The sequence below is a fragment of the Rissa tridactyla genome, chromosome 14 (assembly GCF_028500815.1).
Source record: "Rissa tridactyla isolate bRisTri1 chromosome 14, bRisTri1.patW.cur.20221130, whole genome shotgun sequence".
NCBI lineage: Eukaryota > Metazoa > Chordata > Aves > Charadriiformes > Laridae > Rissa > Rissa tridactyla.
The window spans coordinates 6331015-6355928 of NC_071479.1; the positions used below are offsets into that span (position 1 = coordinate 6331015).

Genomic DNA, 24914 nt, shown 5'->3' on the forward strand with positions numbered 1-24914 from the left:
GAAGAAGGTGTGAGTGCTCTTGTCTTAAACCTGATAGCAGGTCGTGGCAATTCCCCTTAGGTACATGTTCACAGCAGTATTTCACCTCTGCTGTTCTCAAATGCGCAAGAGTTGTACAGGGTCTTGGTGCTTACTCACAGAAAGCTAATTAAATTGATGCAAAATGCAAAGTTGGACAAGTGATTTGTGGCCCCCTCATGTATGTGAGTCTTGCCACAATTGCTCTGAAAAATAGCTGATTCTGTAAATGGTTATCTGAAATGATAGACTGGACCTGCTTACTGAGCACAATTCAGTTCAGCATGCTTAAGAGTCTAGTCTGTAATCCTTACGTATAGATTTAAATTCCTTTTAGTCTAACAAAGCAAGAAATTTTCAGGAGGAATGCATTACAAATCACATCATTGTAAAAGGGAGAAGCTATTTGCTTACGTGGACTGAACTGCAGTTGTATCTTTTTGCAACGGGCATTAGACAAATGCTTCCACAGTGACCAAATAAATTGTGGCTGTTGCTGCAGGGTGCTAATAAAACTGAGTAATTTACTTGATAACAGGATAAGGAAAGACCATCAGAGATGAGTTCCTCAAAGCTGGCAGAAACTAAAACATGCAGTTATCACATGTGGGGAAAGGGTAGGTGATAGCTCCCTTGTACAGAAGAAAGAAATTAGCAGCTGTGGAACAGTGACAGTTTAGCAAAAGGGCTGTCTGCTTCTGTTTGGAGAACAAACGTTACGTGAAACAAGCTGAAATGAGTGTTCTGTTTTACATAAGGGTTTTGGGTCATCAAATATGAGCTAACCCAGTGTCATGAGCTTAATACCCATATTTCTCAATATATGTAAATAGCACAGTTCTACAGGAGATTCTTGAAACCAAGAAATTTTTTTTAAAAGCTTTCTGCACAAAAATCAAACTCACAGCATGGGAACAATAAACCTCGAATACAGTGAAGAACAGATCAGCCTCAGAAATGAGCAGAGCAGTAACTACTGTGCAAGGGATGCAACGGGAACATTCCTGCAGGAAGATGAATTCACACAGTAGGCACTATTTACAGGGAAAGACTTCATTAAGTTTTTTTGCCTTTTTCCCATACTGAAAGGAATTCCCATATGATTAACATTGGAATTGTGCACTGAGTTGTATTGTTGTAACTTTCTCATTGCTGGCTTCTGGGAGAGGCATGTTGCCACTTCCTGGTCACGGAAATCATCTTGACAGAAAGAAAAGAAAGTCTGGAAAGGAATGATTTCATTAACTACTTGAAATCTATTACTTTGGATAGTTAAAAGAATCTAGTACTATCAGAAGAATAGAAGTTCTAAAACACGAAAAGGGACCATATGTTTGTTAACTAACTTCACACTAAAACATAGCTGGCAGTGTTTGAATACTGTGGAGAATGGACTGGAAGGTATTCCCCATAAAACCCTGTGTACATGAAAGACAAGGTAGTAAGGAAAGTGACAGTGAAGCCATACGTGACATTTTGTAATGCTCTCACAGGTTCCTCCCTGCCATCCTTTGCATGTTTTTATCTAAAGTTAAAAGACTTTCACTGGTGTTTGTATACAGCAGGGTACTGCACTCCGTAGCTTGAAACCGTCACAATTTTTTTGTGTGTTTAAAGCTGTGCAATGACAGCAGTTATTTCCTTTGGTTTTATGTGTATTCCATTAAAATTAACTTAACATTGTAGTCCTCCATACTTTTTTGTCAAACTGGTACAGAACAAAGGACCCATGAATGTCAAGTTAACAGTGCACGAACTTGAGAGGTGGCAGAAGTCATATGCACTGGAAGATCAAGACATGTGTTGGAGTGCTCAGATAAGGCAACAGTGAGTGCATCGCAAAACACATGGATTGAGGCGGAGGGGCATATAATATTATAACTTTCTTCTAATTATCTTCTTTTACTATTGAGCATTGGTCACTTTACCCACCTAGGCTCCCTTTCTGTAAGTCATAGTAACTAATATTTCTGAATAGCTTTTTCTGAGTGCACATTTCCACATGGTGACAGAATAAATTCACTTTTCGTGCACAGAGGGAATCAAATGTTTGCTATTAGATTTGTATCTAAATTTACTAACTTTTGGAGGGTTTTTTTTCAGGTGACAGAGTATACGAACTTACATTTTTATGCTGATAGGGAGTATAAAATAACAATTTCCATTTCTGTTTTCACAGACTTGCCTCACAGTTTTTTTTTCTTGGATCTAACAGGTAGTGATTTACATTAAAAAAATGTATTGTTTTGTTACATAACAAAATAAATAACTGCACTTCCAACAAAGTAAAATTCCTGCTTACCACTGCCAGAACAGTTACTTTCTTCAGTTTCTTTCAACTTTATTGAGAAAATTTTTTTTGTTAATTTCTCTAAAAACTTGTTTTTTCCAGATTATCATTAAGAATTGAGCCAGGTAACAGCTCTCCTCGACTGGTTTCCTCCAAAGAAGATCTTGCAGGTATAAAACTTCATTTGAAAATTTGAGTAAGGAAATAATTTTAATTACAGAAATCTTCCACTGAAGTGTATGGGAAAAAACATTTTTTATCAGAAGCATTTTGGAGGAATTAATCAGTTTCAGATATGGGCTTGTATTGCAATTACAGAATTATTTTGTAAGGGCTGTCAGAGAATTGATCTCTTTTTGTGTATATGTCCAGTTTCAGAACATCCTTCGTCCAGAACGCCACTCCTATGATAGTTGTAAAAGATTTTATTTTTATTGCAAATTGCTACATAGCCAGCTTGTACTTGGGTTAGCACTGTCCTTTTTCTTAAATAATTTTCTGTCTTTATGATATTCACCCTTGGAGGTCCTTACAGTAACAAATGATATCCTACATATTAAGATTGATTTCTCACGTATCAGCATTCATTTGACTAGACAGAACAAATCCATTGATCTTAAATGAATGAAAAGAATTTGATTTCAGAAGTAAGACTTAATTTGCAGAGATTGTAGAGGAGGCATGTACTGAATTTGCCTTTCTGGAGAACAGGTTTACCTGTATGGCAAAGACGAGCATTTTCAAGATGATTTATTAGTAGGTTTCACATTTTTAATGCGTAGCATAAAACCTATTGGACTTCCCTCTGCTGAGATTAAAACCCTAGCTACAGCACGATACGTCTAAAATTAATCCCTGGAATTGGCCAGTGCAAATTGCCAAGGTTGTCAGCATCGCTACCAAGTCTCCCACTAACCTTGTTGTGGTATCAGAGTCTGCTGAGCGACCGGGATCCACAGGAGTATTGCTGTGAGCTGCTTTGTCCAGAAGCCAGACCTGGTAATTCAGAGGCATTATCAGTAGCATGAGTCATCAATAAAGATTGCTGACTTGAATATAAACAATTGCAGTTCCAGGGATAACACAGGGTGTTTGTTAGCATTGGAAGAGAAATTACGTTGTGTGATTTTTTTACAAATGCTTGCATTTTCATTACTTAATAAGTGAAGAAGGAAGAGCACTCTTTCAGTACAAACAAATCACTGCAGTGAATAACGTAAGAAATTCTCCTTTCAGGTTTCTGTGTGAACTGACACATAAGTTTGAGACAATTTCATTGTGTAAAGCGGGAGGACAAAAGATTTGTAATATCTTTTAGCAACAGCTAAAAAACTACAGTGCTGTCTGTAAGCTGACCAAAACAAATCTGCCATACCAACACAGTTTATTTCAATAAACAGACTAAACAAACGTGTGAAATGTACTTACTACTACAGGAGCCATTATCTCAAAAGCTGTTCTATTTTAATCTCTTAAACCTGAACGGCCAATTTGCTGTCTCATTATGTTAAACCACGTGTGAATGTAAAGAACCCAAGGGGTCCAGGCCACATTTGACAAGCAATTTCCTTTGGCATTCAAAATGTCTTTTCTTCTCACCAAATGAGACAGAGTCAAAGTCAATGAGAGAGAGAAAGAAAAAGGAAGATGCTAAATATGAAAGAAGAAAAATAAATATTTGTGTTTTTTCTCCGCCTCCCATCTCTTCATCTTGGCTGCTGTGAAACCCTTTCTAAGTGTCAAATGGCCATTTATAGGGACCCTCTCGTTTGTCCCAGGATTGTGAATGCTATTTCCGGAGTCAGATGAACATTTGATCTGGTCTTCAGTCCATACAGTTCTATGGAAAAAGAAATAAAATCTATAGAAATAATAATTTGGAAGAAAACATTTATTCAGGAAGGCGCTCTCCCCTTTCCCACTCAATGCTCAGTGTTATTAATTGCTGTGTAAAATACAAGTCATTCACAGAACTGGGTACGTTCAAAATCAACACTTTCTTTGTACAGACGTGTGTTTTGAGTCTGGCTGGGATGGAGTTATCTTTCCCTACTGCAGCCCTCAAGGTGCTGTGCTGTGTTGGTGGCTAGGAAGGTGGTGATGGGGCACCCGTGGCTACTGCTGAGCAGTGCCCACAGCATCAGGGCTGCCTCTCCCACCCCCAGACAGGCCAGCAGGCTGGGGAGAGCAAGCATTTCGGAGGGGGCATGGCCAGGACAGCTGACCCAAGCTGACCAAAGAGATATTCTGTACCATACGACGTGCTCAGCAATAAAAGATAAGAGGCAGAAGGGGCGGGGGAAGGGGGAATTTATTAGTAAGGTATTTGTCTTCTGAAACAGTCGCTGCGAGCACCGAGGCCCTTCTTCCCAGGCAGCGGCTGGACAGTCCCTGCTGATGGGAAGTAGAGGACAAATTATTTTTTGTTTTCCTTTGGATCTGCATGCAGCCTTTGCTTTTCTTTATTAAACTGCCTTTATCTCGACCCGTGGGGGTTTTTTATCTTATTTTCTACCCCCAACCTCCCCGGTCCTGCCGAGGAGGGGGAGTGATAGAGTGGCTTGGTGGGCACCTGGCAGCCAGCACATCATGTGATATTTGATTTTGCTTCTGTGAGGATTTGCTTTTTCATTTAAAACTAAGTCATTGCTTCTCATATAATTATATCTTACATACGTAGAGCAGACATGCAAGCGAGCTTTTTTGTTTTCTGGCTTTCACTTTGTATTGCTCACATTTAAAAGCTTTACACCAGGGGTTTGATGTTAACATTTCATTAGGATGATTGTGGAAGTTCTAGCTTCGGTCATAGCAGCATAGTAGGTGATCATCACCAATAGTTTGTAATTCTTAATCAAAGGCTTGAGTTTATTTAGAGCTGTCATGGAAGGCAATTAAAAATACAGTTCCAAAGTTGGAAACAAGAACTTTGAACTCTCCTGAGCCAGGCAAGTAATACAGCTTTATACTGCAGTAAGCTTAGCCGGAGTCCACAGATACTGATTCAGACAATATTTGGTAGTAACTACTCAATTGAATCATAGAATCATAGAATGGTTTGGGTTGGAAGGAACCTTGAAGATGATCTCATTCCACCCCCCTGCCCTGGGCAGGGACACCTCCCACCAGCCCAGGTTGCTCCAAGCCCCGTCCAACCTGGCCTTGAACCCCCCCAGGGATGGGGCAGCCACAGCTGCTCTGGGCAACCAGAGTATGCGATCGTATCTGGCAGTATTAGGGGAGGGTGAACTTCCCCCTCTGAATCTGCAGTGCCCGTATATGGTCTGTAAAGTTGTTTTATTCACTGTGAGAATTAATACGACAACTAGAAACCAAGTCTTGAGTCATTCCTATTGCTCCATTCTTCTGTATTTCCTTCGAAAGCTTGACACGCGTGCGGACTGCTGTATTTCTTGCTCAGCTAGAGAGCTCTCACTTACTGCTAGTTCGACAATGAATGCCACCAGCATTTTGTAATACCCAATGAATTTTTCAGTGACCTGCACTTATGTGGCTGCAAAAATGCTACTAAAGGGAATACAGTGTACTTTATTGAAAAAACAAATTAATTCCTAGAGAAGGTTAATTAAGTAAGTTAGCATGAATTCAAATTGAAATTTAACTAACATTAATAAATAGAAATATAGCCATATGTTAGTCTTGAATAATTCCGAGCTAAAATACTCAAATATCAGTAATGAGATATTTGACCATGGAGAATTAAAAATAGCACATTCAAAGGTATTTGAGTCAACTTTATTTGGATTCAAACTATAGTTTGAGATTATTTCCACTTCAGTCATTGTGTGCCAGGAGTAAATCCTTTGCAGTCAGCAAGCTATAATGATAAGAGATGATCTCAAAATAGTTTAGGCAGTAGTTCAATGTTCCAGTCAATAGTTTAAGGCATAGGAGTCTGAATATAGTGATTTTAAGGTAAAATAAAGGTTCTTGGCCATAAGGGCAGTCATCAGTTTGGTTCTCCTGACAGTCAAAAAGTTCATAGGGTACTAATAGCAGTAAGTGTAGGTGAGTTCTGCGTGTGACGTACTGCCTTCTTACAGCCTGCCATGTTTCCAAATATGGAGAAAAAGATCAATACCATGTTGATAATTCCAAAGTCTGAAGTAATGGACTTCAGTGCAGGGAATAGTGTCTTTAGTAATTACTTGCAATAGTGTAATTACTTGTCCTGATGATGGAAGTGGATTTTCCTTTCCAGCATCGTGACTGCTCTCTTTCAAAAGAAGATTAACAGCGTACTCTAGACAGGGACAATGTGGTGGTATTTTTTTTCCCTTAAAGTATCTTTATGAGTGTGAGGCTCAATAAAAACAGTTAAATCCTTCAATATTTCTGTTTGCAAAGTACTGGAGAAAACCATGTGTCCATTTTCCACTTTGGTTGCCAACTGGTTTTCCAGTAAATTCAAACAGGAGGCAGACATCTGATTAAAGTGAATGTCTCACAACAAGCTATGTTTGGTATATTAGTGGCTAAGATGGTCTCATTTAATTGCCAAATGCTTATATAATTGTGAATAGTGCTTTCACAGCAAGATTTCATGCCTTCCATAACGCTGCAGAGATTCTTGTCTCTTGCAAGTAGCATTTAAAAAGGAGCTTTAAACAGTTTAATTGTATGCTTTCAGGAACTCTGTGATTCACGCAACTTCCTTGGCAGCGGCTTAAGTCTGTTCATTCTGCCTTGCTACAGTTTGAGAGAGAGAGAATGTAGCTGGAGAGCTTATAGTATGCTAACTGTTCACAGTTTCCAGTTGAATTAGCTGTAAAAGCCATCTGTGTTCCTGCAGCGTTGGCTAGGAGGTGCCCGGCATTTATGGTACAGCTATTAGACAGATTGTTTTGGAAGGTATAACTCAATACGTTTGCCCAGAACAAAAGAAAAGATTTAATTTAATATATGGTAAATAAGTTAGCCTTCTAAGCAACTGAAGTTTCTTAGAATTTGCACACCACGTCTAGTTCAGTATAGAAAATTTTATGCATGTTCTTTATCATCCTAATGTTATTTTGAAAATTATCACAGTGCTAATCAGAATATAGAAAATGGTTACTTGTTCTCTGAAATATACCATGTTTCTTCTGTCTTGGAAAACTATATAAAAAGATAAAATAATGTTAAAATAATCACCTTATCCAGAAAATTATATCTAATACCAAGTGACTCAAAGACTGATCTTCATGATTCTGTGATTTTTAATGAACGCCTTCATCAAAGTTAGCACTTAGAGGTCCTTTTTAGCAACAGCCGGGCCTCAGCTGTAGGCAACCCTTATTTTGGGGGTTTTGTTATGCAATAGTCAGGGATTCTTCTTTTTTATCTCGTAGGTATTGGTATAATTCTTGAGAGGAGAATAAGTAGACCAGAGGTTTTACGTTACCACCCTACCAGGAATCTGGAGTAATTAATATGAAACAGGTGTATTTTTTTATTGTTATTGGGGTAAAATTCAGTCCAGTCAGCTTTGAGAGTTGCTAAAGAACTTTTAGTATTTATTATAATTAATTAGAAGCAGTAGATTTATCGAATGTAAAGTATGTGATATACAGGAGCTAAAAATGTAGAAAATGTAGAAAGAGAAGGAAGAAAGACTGGGGTGTTTGCGCATTCGTAACCCTCTGGAAGTAGGTATACTACACTAGTGCCGTCGGTACAGCAGTCCCAGCATTTTAGAATAAAAAAATCCCACACCGTCATTTTCCGTGTAAACACTGAGTTGACATTTAGTTTTGCCATTTGTTTTACTGGTTGCTTTGGCAACTAATAAATAGTTTGTGCTAAATGCTTTAGCAGCCAATTGTTCTGTGGAAATGAGGATTGTCTAATCCTCCCGCAAGTGCTTGGTTATTGCTTCATGTGCATAGTGTCTGCTTTCCTTGTACTGTACTTAAGGTAGAAATAGAAGAACTAAGTTTTCTTCACAAAAGTTTACAGGCCATCCAGAAAACTTTGCGCTTTAGTTTCAGACTTGTAGTCATTTCCAATCTCTTCCTCTGGGATACTTTCCCTGCAAATTTTTACAACTCATTTGAGTATTTTTGAAAAAAATTAATACCAGACAAATGTGTGGGAATCACATGTTGTTATCAACCACTAAATCCAGCCAGAATTAGTGTGCTGTGGTTTTTTCTGAACAGACCAAAGCCTCACAAAAATTGAAGAATATTCTGTCAAAGGAAATGTAAAGTTATCAGGGAGAGAATGGTTATACTCAGTTTTTAACTTTATCACTGTTACTTTCTGTGACTTCCTTACCAAACAAGTCTCTTTAATGTCCTAGTTTACTGATGCTTATTTTAACTACCAAGCTATTACTCCCTGGGAATGTTAGGAAGATATAAAAGAGCCAGAGGACAAGGGGCTTTTCTACTCTTCCCCCCCTCCCCCGCCTTCTTCAGAGCAGTCACCTGAAATACTTTATGCAAAAAGTTATTTTATTGATGGATTGGTTAATGTATTCTGTTGAACCCAAACTTAAGTATTTCCCTGCAGCTGTGGTCTCGCAATGGGTATGTCTTCACTGCCAATATGGATGTCATATTGCACTACCCAGCAGATCCAGCTGCAAGAAATTCAACATTTCTGCTGACGTGTAAGTCAGGGTTTTGCGCATTCCACTGATACAGTGCAAGTAACACAAATGCTGACGGTTAGTGAATCCATAGAAGCAACACCTGGAATTGAAAGTATCACCTCTGTTTAGGAAGCATTTGAAGGAAATACACTCAAGTGTGCTTACTATGCAGTCAGTAAGCATTAGAAGTATTTATAATATAATACTGTAAATAATAATAATTAATAATAATAATGTAAATAAATATATTACATTCTAAGTGCATTAGAAATATGGTTAGTTGTACTTGATCTTGATAGAGTGGCGCAGACAAAAGTGCCCCAGGTTTCTGGTGCACTTGTCTGGTTTGCTGTTGCTGTTGTCCTTGCTAAATATATTAAACTTGTGATCTTGCCTGCAATGTAATTTCATCTTTCATTGCATTATTAACATATTTCTACAGTCCTGCTCTTGGAGATACCGCATTGAGTACTACTGGGCAAACTCCTCTAGGGTCCATTTTATATGTTTTGACACTTCATATATTAACATCAACGAACTCCCCTCTGTGTCCACATCACTCAATTGGTCCCTTTCTGGCAATTATAGCAAAAAAATGTAAGCCAGAATTGAATGGTCCAAGAAGATGGAACTACTCCCTCACAAATGCACACAGGTTTTTCATAACAGCAGTGGAGACGGGGTGAGTGGAGCTGCGCCTGCCTAAGCTGTACTTGCCCAGTAAGGGACATTCGTGCCCTGAGATAACCCAGCACGATGCACTCTTATACTTAAGTTTATGGGACGAAAAAGTATAATTTAATATGTTCAATGTGATTGAAGGTTCTCTTTTTCATAATTGATGTTATTGATAGACATTACAAAGGATTGACGTACTTGTCAGTGTTTATTCCCTCACCGCAGGCCATGCTTTTGGAATTAACCTTTAAATTAGTGGATTTTGTTAATGCAAATTTGAACATAAAGCAAAGACTACATCAAAGGAGAACCACACTGTGTGTCTATTCCAAGCATTCTTGGCACAGGTATACGGTAGCATTTGTAAAAAAACCCAAAACAAACATAAAACCAAAAAAAACTGGGGCAAACTATTCTTTTTACACATTTGAGGAGATATATATGAGACATTAAGGGCTATGAAGAAACATCTCATAAATTGCCTAATGAGTGTATTCTGGAGTCCTGTAAACATAAAATAGGTTCTAAAAAATAGAATCTGGAAGTGAAGCAAAAGAATACCACGTGCTCCAGGTCTCTCTGCCTCAATCTCTCATTTTTTGTTTGCTTGTTTAAGAAATTTGGGATGGGAGCTTATTTGCACAAAGCAAATCAGTGGAGTTTGAGGGAAGAAGGAAATGTCCATACTATGACTTTTTTGGGTTACTAAATGAAGAAGTTTGTTGTTAGACTTCTTTAAACTGTTTTCTGATTAATTAGGAAAACTAACCTGCACATTTAACTTGAAAATCCACTAAAGGCTGTAATAAGGGAAGGATTGTTGAAGGGAATCAAGAAAAAAGAACAAGCTGTAGCTGGATAAGTAGAACACAGAAATTAAAGAAATTGAGAATGATTTGAAGGAAAATGTGAACAGGTAGAAGGATGTTCTTTACACCTATTAGAAGTAGAAAGCAATTGAGAAAAGTGTGGTTTGTCTGGACTGTCAGTGAAAGAAAAACAGTCAGAGAAGTAAAGGACAGTGGAGCAAACCCAGACAATCTTAATTGTGATTTCTACTGGATGTTGCCCTAGACTTAACATATTCTCTTTAAATGCAAAAGATGGAAAGAGAATGAGGATTTGTGGAAGATTAAAAGTATAAAGTCTGGAATGAAACAGTGAATTAATTTTTTTCTTCCTGTGATAATTCTACAATTAGAAATTCCCGATTGCCAAAGTAGACAGACTGATATTCTATACCAATTATTGTCCATAGGGTAAAAAAAATAAATAATGCACTGCAGAATAAGGTTTCTATAAATGTATCTGTACCTTTTGCTGTTACATAGATTAGAATAGGACACTAATTACAGCAACAGGGATCACGTGGCAGAAATACAAAATCCTATTTATGTTCCCTTTCCTCACAGGGCATGGTACTAGAAATACTTCATAGTCCTTTGGAAAAAAGAAGTACTTTCATTCAATAACCAAAATAATTTTCCTGCCCTCTGCAGCAACAGGCCTTTGCATACTGATTGCAAAGAGAGCAGGCAGATTTCAATTTGTCTGACCAAAACACACTTTTTTTTTTTTTTTACTTGTGGGCGCTTGGGGGAGCACGGAGAGGTGCAGCCAAAGGCTCTGATTCTTGTTCTTAGTTTGCTCTTGTCTGAGAAGCAGCCGTAATACGTCTCGCATGTTGTATGCATTAATAGGCTTTAGTTGAATTGTAAAGCAATACTCTGAAAATTAAAACTATGCTTTTACAATAGCCATCATTCTCGATTTTTTTTTTTTTTGGATCATTCTTGATTCTGTGCACAAAATTCTTCTTAAGTTCTTTATTGTGTGTTTTGTAACTGCGTTTTGTAAGTAGGTCTTTCTGTTTGAAAGTTTTAATTATCACCCACTGACTTTGGTTACAATGGCAACAGAACAGTAAAAATTTACAGCAAAGATTTAACAGAGAGTCTGTGGCTTGGAATGTCTTTATTAAGTTTTAGAAGCAGAGCTGGTAAGTATCAGTTTTACTTCTTAGACGCTCACCAAAAAATAGTAGAGTTGAGACTGTTTTACCTTCCTGAAAAATCACTCTGTTTTTCCACATGTAACATGCAGCTCATTTTCAGTTTTCTGTTTGGATGCCTACTGTTGGTTTATTGATAGATTTTTAGTGGAGAAAAATTGTGAACTGTAACTCCTTCACCCTGTTGCTTTTTTTAAAAGCTCTGGAGACTGTAAATGTTCACATGTTCTACTGAAGGATTGCAAAAGTAACATTCATTTATAACATTTGAAGGATTATTCATGGAAAAATTATGCAAAGGAAAAAACAGTGAGATCCTTTGGGATATGTGTAAACTTTTCCAAATGTTCTTGCCACAGATCTCTGAACAGCACTCAGCTCACTCTGATGAAGTTGTCTCACGTTCCCTAACGCAAACAAATTTTTAATAATGTTTTAATATTTTTATACATTATTTTTGTGCATGTCAGCATAGTCTTGAAAATGATGCTGAGAAATAATGAAAACCAAACTAACCCTTGTTCATGCCAGCTGACTGGAAAATCCTACTAAGAGTGCTTTGTCTCCATGAAAGGCAAAATAACAGAATAGCAATCATGGTAACAGTATGCACTAGGAATGGAGCCAGGAGAGTAAAGAGGAGAGTTAGCAGTAGCAGATGACTTAACTTATTGGAAAAAAAGAGGCAAAATAACTCAATCTCAAATGAATTTAAATATTGGAATTTTGTTATCAGTAGTATCAGGCATAGCTTCCCCAGCTAATTGCTCAGCAGTCTGGTATGTCCATAAACATCCCTTGGTCTGTGCAGTTTTCAGCAGTATCTCACTGCTTGCCCTCTTTGGCATCCTTCTTGGCACAGACTCTCTTGTCTCTTACCCCTTTACAGAAATGAGGTCATCTCCCCTGTGCCCCATAACTCTCGCTGACACCCTCTGCGCCCCAGACTTCTTGCTGAGCTGAGCGTACCCTGCAGCACAGGTCCTGTCTAACGACAACTCCGAACTTCACAGTTCTTCTTCATAAACATTTCACAGCAGAGCAGATGCAAAGACTTTGTAAAGGTTTTTAAGCTCAGATTCTTTTTACCTTAGCGCAGGTTTAACAGAGCCAAACTGTATATATTCCCTCCTGTTGGCTTGGAGATGGGAAAGATGCAGAACTACATAGAAAATGGCCACTCCAGACAGAGGAACGCCAGCACAGCTGATACTTCGGTCTTCATCTTATCCCACAAAGCATTCCGTTTTCTGTCATCAAGATCTTCACTAAAGGCACCTAACTGGCAATTAGATAGAATAAGTCCATTATCTCCTTCCACAGGACTGACGAAGGCAATTGTGATTGCCATGTATGATGGCAAGGAAGCCAGGCTGGAACTGTTTGCTTAAGTTGTAAGGCTCCTATACCTATTTCCACAAATTCTGTCACCCTTGACACATCTCACCTTAGCCAGGCAGTATTTTAACCGGAAAGTCCGACTCCATAATATTATTTTCAATCTGAGATAAGCAGTCTTTTTAGACACATTACATCATTTGTTTCAGGGTTTTTTATCAAACTTTTTCTGTTCTGAAGCTGTCCAGGTAATAAAAGCTCTTGCTAAAATCAAGTTATAATGATCAATCTTTAAATATTTTTGTGTTGTATTCGTATTAGTGCAAATTTCACTTTATGTTTCCTGAATCATAGAATCACAGAATGGTTTGGGTTGGAAGGGACCTTAAAGATGATCTCATTCCACCCCTCTGCCCTGGGCAGGGACACCTCCCACCAGCCCAGGTTGCTCCAAGCCCCATCCAACCTGGCCTTGAACCCCCCCAGGGATGGGGCAGCCACAGCTTCTCTGGGCAACCTGGGCCAAGGGCTCACCACCCTCACAGGAAGAAATTTCTTCCTGAAAGTAGAAAGGATCTAATTTCCAAAAAAAAAAAAAATGGAGTGTAGAGTGAAAACTTCCAAAGCACTATCTTTGTTGGTAGGCAACATCTCTTATTTTTTGTAGGTTTTGATAGTGATAACATTTGAATATATAAATACTTTAAAATATCTTGAGTCAAATCCAGCTGACTTTGATTTTGTAATGGCTTGATTGTGTCAGCACAAGACTTGTTATTTTGCTGTTCTTTCTCTAGATAAAGTAGTTTTGGTGCAGTCTCCATGCTTTGCTTCAATGAATATTGTCTTAGAATCAAATTAATGGAACAGTCTTATTGCTTTCAGCTCTGTGACTCTCCATGGTGAGAAATTTAAACCTTTACACTCTTATCAGTTAGAAAATTTAACAGTTGTTTTGACATGTGGCATAGTATCTGTGTGAAAAAGCACTGCGCCGTACTGGTACTCATTTAGGGCTGTGCCTTGAGATTGCTGCTCTTTCACAGGCTGTAGTTTCAAGAGTTTGTTAAACGTAATATTTCAGTAGCTCTCAGTGAACTATAATGTCATCCACTTAAAAGGACTTAATGTAAATCAGGATTTAGAACCAACACCAGAGAGAAAGAGCTGAATGACACAACAGGAAGCAATAGAAAACTGAACCGATCCTGCAGCCAAATTAAGGGACAAGTAGTGACTTCATGCACTGCAAGGTGTGATGGTAACCTCAGAGTGGCCACATTAACACTGAAGTTTATGCCGAGTTTCAGATTAAACTCTTGCTGATACGTGCTCATAATTTTCATGAAAATTCTCTTTCAGCTGCCACTATCTTCATAGTGGGTCTCAGTTCCAATATATTTTAAGCTTCTTAGCAGGTAGTAAACACCTCCGTTGTCCTAAGTATTTTACTGTTCATAAGTTGAAAAATATCTGATGGAAAGGCACTACAAACAAAGCGTGTAGAGACAGCTCCTTTTTGTGAACCTAGTTCATCAGAAGGGCTGGAGGTTCTCAAATAAAATAACTTGGAATCATTTCTGAAACTTCTGAATGCATTTGGTTTGTCTCTGCATAAATTGTAAGAATTCGTAATGAAAACATGGTAAAAGATTTTAGTGAAATATATGTTCTTGCTAGTAATGCAACAGACAAGATTTTCAGACCTAATAGTGAAATACTAATTCAAACAGTTTTTACACTAAACTAGTCACCACCTGATTTTGCTCAGATTCATACTTTTTATATTCTAACTTGTGCTTAGCCTCCACAGCAGAAGAGGAAGATGAACCCTATTGTCTCTAGGGAAAAAGCTTCCAATGTCGTCTTAACAGCTCAAACACAACAAAATTTTATTTGAAAATGCAGCAGAACATTGTACTCAGCCCTCTTACGACCTCACAGACGTATGGTTCTGCTTGAATCTCTGGATGAAGTAATGATTAAAAGTGTGCTTTTTTAAAACTGCACGTGGACTTTAAGCGTAAGACCTTCTCAGAAGCTGCATACGCCAGTGACTCGTGCTCCTGGTGTCATGTTCCACAAATTCTCAATTGTGTGATGGTAGCAAAGGCAGGCAGGCAAAAATGCTCTCCTGTATAAGATGGTATATAGGAATAGGGTAGAAAACAGGATTACAAACTGTTTTCTCTTTTTGTTCTCCCACTAAATTGATGATCCGATGAATTACATTACTGAAGGTTCCTCTAATGAACTCGTTTCCCCTCTCTCTCTTGCTAGAAGCAGTTTCCTCTTTCTGCTTGCCTTGGGGCTCCTTTCGTTGTTAATTAAACAGCACAATGAATGGTTTGCTCAAATGTGCAGAACACTGTGTGGGTGAGATTTTTCCCCTTACTGCTAGGGAAAAACCTTTGCCGTTCTTCATAGTAATGGCCCAGTTCATAGTGAATTTCCTGAGTCTTAGGCAATGGGAAAATAAAAATACAAGTACTTTGGAATTAATTCCTGTATTTCATACAACTTCATCTAAGTCTATATTGCAGAGTGGGTATGGACAGTAAAGCATCTTGCATTTATTTGCATTATTTTTTGCCTCTTACTGGACAAACTCATTACTGGTTCTCCTTTTTCTTCTTGTGTCTCATGAATCCTCAGTTCAAGGCAGAAGAAATTGATGAATAACTTCTGTGCTTGGGGAGGGATGGAGTAGCCTGTGTAACAGATAGAATCACAGAATATCCCCAGTTGGAAGGGACCTGTAAGGATTATTGAGTCCAACTCCCTGCTCCTTGCAGGACTCCCTAAAACTAAATTATATTACTAAGAGCATTGTCCAGATGCTCCTTGTACTCTGACAGGCTTGGTGCCGTGACCCCTTCCCTGGGGAGCCTGTTCCAGTGACCGACCACCCTCTCAGAACCATTTCTGTTAGGAGTGTGCCTTCACATCCTGTTGTCAGATTGTGCCCTGGAATGTTGGGGGTTTGTTTCTCATTTTTTTCTGTTTCTGTTTATCACTAATTTGAGGCCAGATGCTTTTGTAAGGATTCTGATGATAGTAGTATGTGTTTTTTCACATCACAAAGTTTCTGTCTCTGTTGACCTCTTAACGGGTGTGTTTAGGTCAGAGGCCGAATCCAACTAAGTTCAGGTCGCTGGAGCCTCCAAGAAGTGGTTCCCGTAATGTAGGGGGAAGTCTCTTTCGCTGCTACCTGAGCTGTGCCAGGGCTGGAGATAGATATGGGGCAGACAGCCGCTTTCATGACCACTGTTCCCATTTCTGTCATGAGCACCAATGCCACAACTAAAGGGTTAAAAGTGAAATCTCAGCTGTTTATTGTGAAGCAAGAAATAGCCTTGTTCACTGAGGATGATGATAAGCCATGTTGTTCTCCACTGTGTTGCAAAGTTCGCTGCCAGCCTTTGCGAACATCATCAAGGAACTGGAACATGAACAGCTTGTCCATGTTTTCCATGAGGCCTCATAAAATCTGTAAAATGAGAGGAAGAATAATTGCAGTGAGACATCTCTAGAGATCATAGATGATTGAGAAGTAATGCATCTGTCTGGCCATTAGATACATGAAAAGCCCCTGCTTTCTCTTACATGCTCAGGCTGTGAGTCAGTATGAGCAGATTGTTTACAGTTTATTCACAACATGGAGTTGTGAACAAAATTCAAAACATGTGTGAGCATTCCTGCTCACACCCGAAGTACAAACTGACTTTATGGCTCTGCATATTACACTTTGGCACATCCAGCTGTTGTAAGGGTGCCAAGACTTTTTGTAGGAGTTCATTGTTAAAAGTATGTGCAAAGCTGTTTTAAAAATTACTTCCAGACATTCAAGAATATAGAGATGAATTCATAACAGAAATGGATGATGTAGCCCTAATGCGCAAGAAACGGTTCTTGAGGAACGGTGTCTTTTGGTTATCTGTAACAATTCATTTTAATGAGTGGCTAAACACACCAGCCCGTGAGATTTCTGGGTTTTGCATCAGTTCAATGTTAAATGATCTCTGTCGTTTAGGTCCATCTGACGTGTCAGCGATCATGAAATTCAGCAGGAGGCCCACGTGTCCTGATGCCTCAGTAGCAGCGAGTCTCCCTACACCTCCGGTGCCGAGGCACAGGAAGAGTCACAGCCTGGGAAACAAGTGGGTGCTCCAGGCCATCTCACTCAGGCAATTTCATGCATCACAAAGGTTTAAGATAGCAGCAGAACTCTCTGGTATTTGAGAGCACTCTGGTATTTGTCCCTTCCATTTCTTGTATTGCAAGAGTGCTTCAGGCTTTACTGTTTATTCTCTAGGTTTTCTTTTGGCACTTTGTTATTTTTGCTGACTCTCTTCTCTGCTAATGCCAGACGTTGGCAGTACTTGCAAGCTGTGCATCCACTTTGGTCTGTGGATTCCTGGTGTGCGTAACTGATTTTTTTTTCTTTTTATTTTTAAACATCTTTCTAATACATCTAAGGAAACGTCCTAGCTGCTTGGCACACCTTATCGTTCAGGAAAGTTGTGACCTTTTGTGCTGTTTTACCTGGGTAGTATGGATTAGAAACATTTTTCTCTACCATTTACCCAGCTTAGTGAGAGCACCTGCTCCCCAGGTAAGGTTTCAGCATCTACTGAATTTCACAGTTAGGGAAAAAGAAGTTTACGCAACTTGTCCAGGGTCGTAGAGTGTTGATGTGTTCAGTCAGCGTAGCGAAGGACCACTAAGCACTGGCGTAGCTGGGGTCTGCTTTTTCTGTTGTTCTGCCTTTGCCTCCCCCCAGGGTGTTCAGGTTTTGTACAGAGAGGAGTCAAACAACTTAAACTTACCATCTGCAGAAAGTTAATAATTGTTACTTACAAAGACCACTAAAGTCTGAAACTTGTTTTGGTGGTAAAGGAGCATACGTACAGCAGGGGGAAAGTGTGAGCGGTACTGTTTAATTGCACGTACTTAATAACCTATTGATAAGGCAAAGTCTGAGTGGGAATATCAGGAGCCGAGGGTTGCTGTTAAATGCCGTACGAGGGGTTTTGCCTTGTTCTCCCGTTTTCCAGCATGATGTGCCAGTTCAGCGTAGTGGAGAGCAAAAGTGCCACCTTCCCGACGGAGCGGCCGCGCCACCTCCTGGATGACAGCGTCCTGGAGCCCCACAGCCCGCCCCGCGGCCACCCCCGCGGCAGCCTGCTCGCCAACGGCCTCTCCAGAGGTAGGGGGGGCTTGCACTCCCGCCGGCTGTCCCGGCACTCCGGAGACTCGCAGGGATACCCCAAAGTAGGGAATGAGGAAGATCCTTAGCTCCTGGGCAAGGACTGGTCCCTTTCCTGGGAGAACGTAGAGCAGAACTGCTGCTCGGCCGCCTGGTCGACTGTATCTCAGCTTGCCTCGGTCGCCTACGGATGGGTTTGGTAAAAGTGGCATGAAGGAAGATTGTCTTCGTATACGCTCTGTGTGTGACGCAGAGCATTTGTCAGCTTTCAGCAGGGAAAAAAAAAAGTGCTGCTGGAAAGTGGATACATATTTTGAAAGTTACCTTTCCACAAAGAAAACTTGAATTTTAATGATAATTTTAGAACATGGGAGAATAGTTTAGCTGTGCTCTCTGAGACTTCTAAAGAAACATAAAATGAACTTGTGAAAGAGGAGCATGAAAATTACATTATGGTACTATAATTAATAAAATAATTATTGTAATAAAAACAAAGTGATTGAGAGTCTGTGTTCTAAACATGAGAAAGCCACCTTTTAGGTGGCTCCGGCTACTTCTGGAATAGGAGATAGACTGTAAAGGATAGCAGGTTACTTGACCAAGAGAGTTTGATGCTGAGATGTCTTTGAAATAATGAAAATACAGGCACAGCTCACTGTGTTATACTGAGCCTCAGAAGATCAGTCCTGGTCAAATTAAAACTGTGGGCTAAATAGCTGTGCCAGGGAAGGAGGGACAAATCCATCATGGGCTTGGGGGAGAAACAGGAACTATCATTGTGAATACCATCGCATTGATTTGTTATGGCTCCTGGCAGCAGCATGCAGCTGGCATATCCTCCGTTACAGGTGTGCTTGCTTGTTGAAAACAAACAATAATATCACGTCTAATAACTTTAATTGACTTATAGATGTTGTGGTAGAAATACCGGCTTACAGAGTAACTGGATTTTGTGTTCCTTAAGTGCTCAGCTTTTGAAGGAAAAGCAGTATAATGAAAATTAATGTAACATGTAGATGTCTGGTATTTAAACGCACCAGTGAGATATGAGGGAAGGCTGATGTAAGCCTCTTCCAATTTTAGGTTTTACCATGAACTCTAAAGACTTCAATTTTGAAACATGATTTGAGTAAGCAATTTCCATGGTACTATAAAAAGATTATTCTGGTGATCCACATACATTGGCTTTGTATTTTCCCTTGGGTGGTTTTCTTACTCCTTCTCTGTACTACTCTTTTTCTAGATAGCAGTGAAAGCTCAGAATTTAGTGAGGAGCTGCCGTCAGGGCTTGAAAGGTGAGTTAGTCTTCACGTACACTCACTGAGCGCTCTACAGACTTAGCTAAGAAATTCATGAATGATCCCTAACATAGGTAAGCCCTAAATCAAGAGTTATTTTTATCAAATTATTGATTAGTTAGGAAAAAATGGGAAACTTTTTGAAATAAATCACTGTAAAATTATTGTGTTTTTCTTCCCATGGACCTGAAAAGATTGGGAACTATCTCTGTCATGTTTACCAAACCCTAACTGTTGAAGTCTCAGACTAGAATTTCCCTCATCAGATATTTGCATTCACGAACAGGGGTCGTTTATATGCCACGCTGGGGCCTAACTGGAGGGTACCGATCCGGAATTCTCCTAGGAGTCGAAGCTGTGTCTACAGGTACAGTTCAGGGTCTGCCTTGCTCAGTGTATGGTGCTAAACTTTCATTGGGGTCTCTACGCTTTCCTAGCGTAATGTATTTTCTGTCCAAAAGTATCCTTGTATGACCATATCAACTCATGGGAGTCTTCCCCTCCTGTGTGTAAAAATTCCTATTAATGCTAATGCAGGGGTATGGCCCATTCAGATGAAATTCAGTTTAGCTATTGATTTAAATAATGATATCTGCCTTCCATATTGCAGAAAACTATTGTTTACTTTGGGTTTTATGACATTACAGAAGCAGGTTTGTCATGAAGGCCATCTTTGCCTTCTGTGACAAATAGTGGTGTTAGAAGGATACCTTCTTGACCCTTTCTCACAATTTATTTCCTGATTTGAAGGACAGCTACCCATAACATCTGTTTGGGTCAGAGGGCTACAGTATGATGTGTTGATTTTGTACAGTACAGAGGTGTTACCTTGGACCCCGAGTAAGAGAGGGAACATCTGCAGTGCCCTATGTAGCGGGCACTCTCAGTGTTGCTAGCCACTAGGACATGGACTTTTCAGAAACAGGTAGTCCATTTACAGCCCAAAGAGAGGTGACGTGGAAAATTATATACAGTTAGGGGGATAAAAGTTATTCACTGCATCCACACCTGACCTGGACTTGATCAATTCTGTGGTAGTGGGAAGTGAAGAAGCACCTACGAACAGTAAAGAAAATAGGGCCCTGAAACAGTATTCTGCAAATACTGAGATTTAGTTGGCGTTTAAATCCAGTTAGTTTTTATTTTGTATAAATTAGTTTGCATCAGCCATTGTAGAAGTGTTTGATATAATGTTGTAAATGTAAGTACAGCTGGTTTATTTGAGCTAACAACATCTGATAGCAGCGCAAGTTAGAAGTTGTTAGACAGGAATAAAAGTGCATGCATTATAAATAAGCAAAGGAATAAATTCTGGAACAATATTTCAACTACTATACCTGTTTCTGGAAGATACACTCTTAATATGTCCATGGTAGATTTGCTTCAAAAATGCGTACAAGCTAGAAATATAAGAAGATAAAAACATGAAAAGCCTGTTAAATCCACAGTGAAGAATTATTCCCTAAAATACATTTCTTACATTTATCCACTGTCAAGTAATTCTAATGCTTGCATTCATTCCTCCTTTTCTGGAATCTTCTACTGCTTTTATCAGAAAACTAGAACTGGCAAGAGCACACATTAGCACAGGCAAGGCGATTCCATTTAATCGAAGAAGATGCACCTGCCAGTTTGAAGTGCTGTTCCTGCATAGGCGGTGTTGCTGCGTGTATCACTCTCACTAGCATGTGTTTATATGATGCCGTCATACTTGTTCATAGGCAGAATAGTGTTCCTTTCGCAGCTTGAATGGTAGATCATACACATGTCCTTTTCCTTGTATTCATTATTAGACATGATGTAGTTGGCTCTGGTAAACTTCACTGGCCCTTATAAGAATAGCAGGACCTGGCGATGGAGAGAGGTTAGCAGCAGATAATTCTAACAGATCACCACCTACCAGTCAATCTTTGGTTGTTATGTTCTTAATGGCTGTTTACATTTCTGACTTTGCCTGTGCTTGGGCTCTTTCAGTTGTAGCACTTTCTCACTGTTGTATGTAGGAAGCTGTATGTTCATCCTAGGAAAGGAAAAAAATATTTTAATCATTGTACAATAAATTATTTGGCGTTGTTATTTAGTTTTCCCAACTTTTTTCCAATTAGCCAAGGTAATTTCCTGCATTTTTTTTTGATAGCTAAAGTGTACTTTAAGATAAAATTACCTTTGTGGGAGCTCTTACTGCCAAAATTTTAAGCCATAAGTTTCCAGAAATCCAGATAATTTCTGTAATTTACCAGAATAAAATAGAAAATTGCCTGTGTTCCCTTTGACTTTGGGCCTCAATATTTATTCTGTTTTGTTATATTTTTTAATGTCAAGGCCTGGAATAGAACCTTTTGTTGATTTGCTGTTTCTCAAAGATCCTGGTTCCTATTTGATGCCTAGGTTTGGAAAATACATATTATAGAGCCGAGTGTCAGATGATACAATACGTGTAAGGCAATAGAGGAAAAATATATTTACAGCTAAATTACATTGCTTGCTTCTTGTCCTCATGTGTCTGCTCAAATACATATGGCAGTGTTTTGTCTCTCCAGCCCAACAGGGGCCTGCAGCTGCACATTAGGTAGTTCCACAGGAGTCATTACCATGGAAGGTCCATTAAGAAGAAAAACATTGCTCAAAGAAGGCAAGAAACCTACTGTAAGTGAGTCTAATTCTAATTCTTCCTGTGATTCTAATTCAGTAGTGGCTGTTTTAATTTCCAGCGTTAGATTAAAACTGCAGCTTGACACCACACACAAAACAATGTTCCTTGTTACTACCAATTGTAAAATCATTTTCTGTTCAAAGTTTTAACTGGGTTATAACAAGGTTGTAACCTTTGCATGTCCTTTCATCTACAGCAGTTTTGCTTCTCCCTGCATTTGCAAGTAACATCTCTAGGTTGTGACAGCAGAGCAAGAGCAAAGCAGCTCTATAAATCAGCACGCATTTCTGTGAGGGCAGAAATTTAGTAGAGTGGTGAAATGGGAAGGCTGCAGGGCGTCCACCCATAGCACCAAAGCCATGGTAATTCATACTTAACCTAAAATCACAGGTTTCACATGTTTCTGGTCCTACACATTTGGAAATCCTTTGGGGTTTGTAGAGTTCGTTGATATTTTTTATGTGCAACCCTACTGTTCGGTGCTAAAAGATGTGAAGAATTGCAGAGATGTCATCTCAATAAAGTTTATTGATCAAATGCAGAAGTCTAAGATCTGTCCAGTAGAAGGCAGCACACTATTTTGCTGCGAAGCAATCAGTCCCGATAAATTTATGATACCCAAGTAAGACGGATTGTATTCACCGCCAGCCATCCAATTTAGGTAGCTGGGCTGATTTACACCAGGAGACACTCTATCTAATTCTCCATTCCTTGTTTCTGAAATTAACTTTGGTAGCACTTGGACTTGCTTGTGAATTGATTTTTGAAATGTTGGAGATATGCAGAGTTTTTCCTAATTTTCCTATTTTTCCTTTGTGATTCAGCTCTCCTCATGGACTAGATACTGGGTTATGCTGTCAGGATCAACTCTTCTGTACTTTGGAGCAAAATCTTTAAGAGGCACTGAAAGAAAACATGTAAGTGTTAAATTTGTTCTGAAAACAAGAGTTGCGTATTCATAAGGGGATCTGGACGGTGTTTGAAGTGTACTGGCTGTTCCAGGCTAAGCCATATGTCTGCACAATTTTTACAGCCAAAAGTTAATCCCTGGTACAGTCTCAGCTGTGACTGACTTGTCTGTCTCTTCCAGTATAAATCTACACCTGGTAAAAAAGTCTCCATTGTGGGCTGGATGGTGGCACTGCCTGATGACCCTGAGCATCCTGATATTTTCCAGCTAAATAACCCTGACAAAGGTAGATGTTGCAGGATGGACGTTGTCTCCATTATGTTTCTGTGACAGGAAGTAGATTAATCTCTGTTAATGAGTGTGTAGATTACAGAACTTGCAGTTGGCACTCATATAAAAGACTGAAGAGGGAGATGTTCAATATAGAATTTTCAAAGGAGGGTGCAAATGAAATTGAACATGCTTCTGTAATATGCTGTGGTGCGTCTCTGGTGCCTACAGAGGTCTTGCTGTATCATGACAGTTTCTGTAAGTTTTGTAGAAATTGCCCAACCAGTATGAGATTGCTGCATGTCTATGTGCCCGCATACCCTGATCTCCAAGTTTCTGAACAGCTTTCCTAAAATTGGTCAATATCACATCTTGACTTACACTGAAGCCAATTAAAATATTATGAAAATTCTTCAAACATCAAACCATGCACCAAAAAAGCCTTTTATATAATTATTAATTACTTTTTAATAATTAATTTTGAAGTGCAATAACTCTTCTGCCTTGATTAAACTTCAAAAACTTGAAAAGATGAGAAAGCCCCTAGAGTTACTTTGCACTTCGAGTGGTTACATAAAGATTTTTGAGGCTTCTTTCACTTTTCACGTTTTCAGCTTTGGTGCTGGACATGGATTTGCCTCAGCTGTGTGAGGAGCATCTCTTGGGTGTTGAGTAAAACGCACAGAGTGCTTGACTGCAAGAAGCAATTTACAAAATAACGAGGCATAGAGGAATCTTGCAATATAGGACATTGAAGAAAACTAGGTTCACAAATACCACAAAACATTCGTAAGAAGTTTGGCAGTAACCACAACAGTCTTACTGAGAAGAAAGCCAGGAGTAAATTGGATGTGACCTAAGTGGTCTTTTCTGTGGCTGTAATTTGGCCTCTCTGCCTGTACAGTCCTCTTAGCTTCGCAGGCCACGTATGTTTTCATACTCCCTTCACCCACGGACTGTTGGATAAAATGCTTTATTGAGCATTTTGAACATTATGAGAGCAACATCCTGTTTGAGCATTTGAGGTGCAAATTAATTTAACAGTTTACTTCAGGGCTTTGGCTTCTGCACAGAAATTAGAATCCCTTGAAACTACATGTCTGTCTGCAAATTTAGAGCCTTTGATTTTCTTATTTTTTAGGCAATGTTTACAAGTTCCAGACTGGTTCAAGGTTTCACGCAATATTATGGCATAAGCATTTGGATGATGCATGCAAAAGCAACAAGCCTCAGGTACGGTTGTGAAACTTATTTCTACCCACTTTTTCATATTTCCCAGAAAATCCTCACTAGAAAAGATACCTCTTTTCAATCTGTGTGCACACACAGTCCTGTGGGGACAGACATAACTCCTCATTTTGTACTTTGAGATATTTTTTCAAGAGGAGGAATAAAAATTATTTAAAACCACAGAATTTCCACCAAATCAGGATTTGTGCAGGTCTAGCTATAGGTTTGGTTACCTTAACATATAACCTCTACACTTACTGCTTCAAGTGAGGTCATCCCATCTCTACTTCAGAAACGGCTGTCTCATGGACAAAGGAAGTAAACACGCGAGCATTTACATAGCATTATGACTGGGTCTGTAGGTGCCGTTGAAGAGAGCGTCCTATAAAATGTTATGTCTGTCCTTTATAT

The 24914-nt window shown here is 39.2% G+C and overlaps 1 protein-coding gene across 13 annotated transcripts in view; it reads left to right on the top strand.

Annotated features, from left to right (window-relative positions):
- The window catches only part of RALGPS1 (Ral GEF with PH domain and SH3 binding motif 1), a 142145-nt gene that overhangs the window by 112720 nt on the left and 4511 nt on the right, over window positions 1–24914 (top strand). For 9 of the 13 annotated variants that reach the window (XM_054220644.1, XM_054220651.1, XM_054220647.1 and 6 more), the window contains 9 exons: window positions 2411–2478; window positions 16967–17093; window positions 17991–18142; window positions 19386–19437; window positions 19727–19807; window positions 21981–22086; window positions 22918–23010; window positions 23184–23289; window positions 24415–24506. In XM_054220644.1, the coding sequence (XP_054076619.1) occupies window positions 2411–2478; window positions 16967–17093; window positions 17991–18142; window positions 19386–19437; window positions 19727–19807; window positions 21981–22086; window positions 22918–23010; window positions 23184–23289; window positions 24415–24506 (877 nt within the window). Of the gene's footprint in view, window positions 1–2410; window positions 2479–3544; window positions 4527–16966; window positions 17094–17990; window positions 18143–19385; window positions 19438–19726; window positions 19808–21980; window positions 22087–22917; window positions 23011–23183; window positions 23290–24414; window positions 24507–24914 lie in introns of those variants that run through there. The other 4 variants (XM_054220650.1, XR_008469284.1, XM_054220653.1 and 1 more) reach the window with 4 other exon arrangements.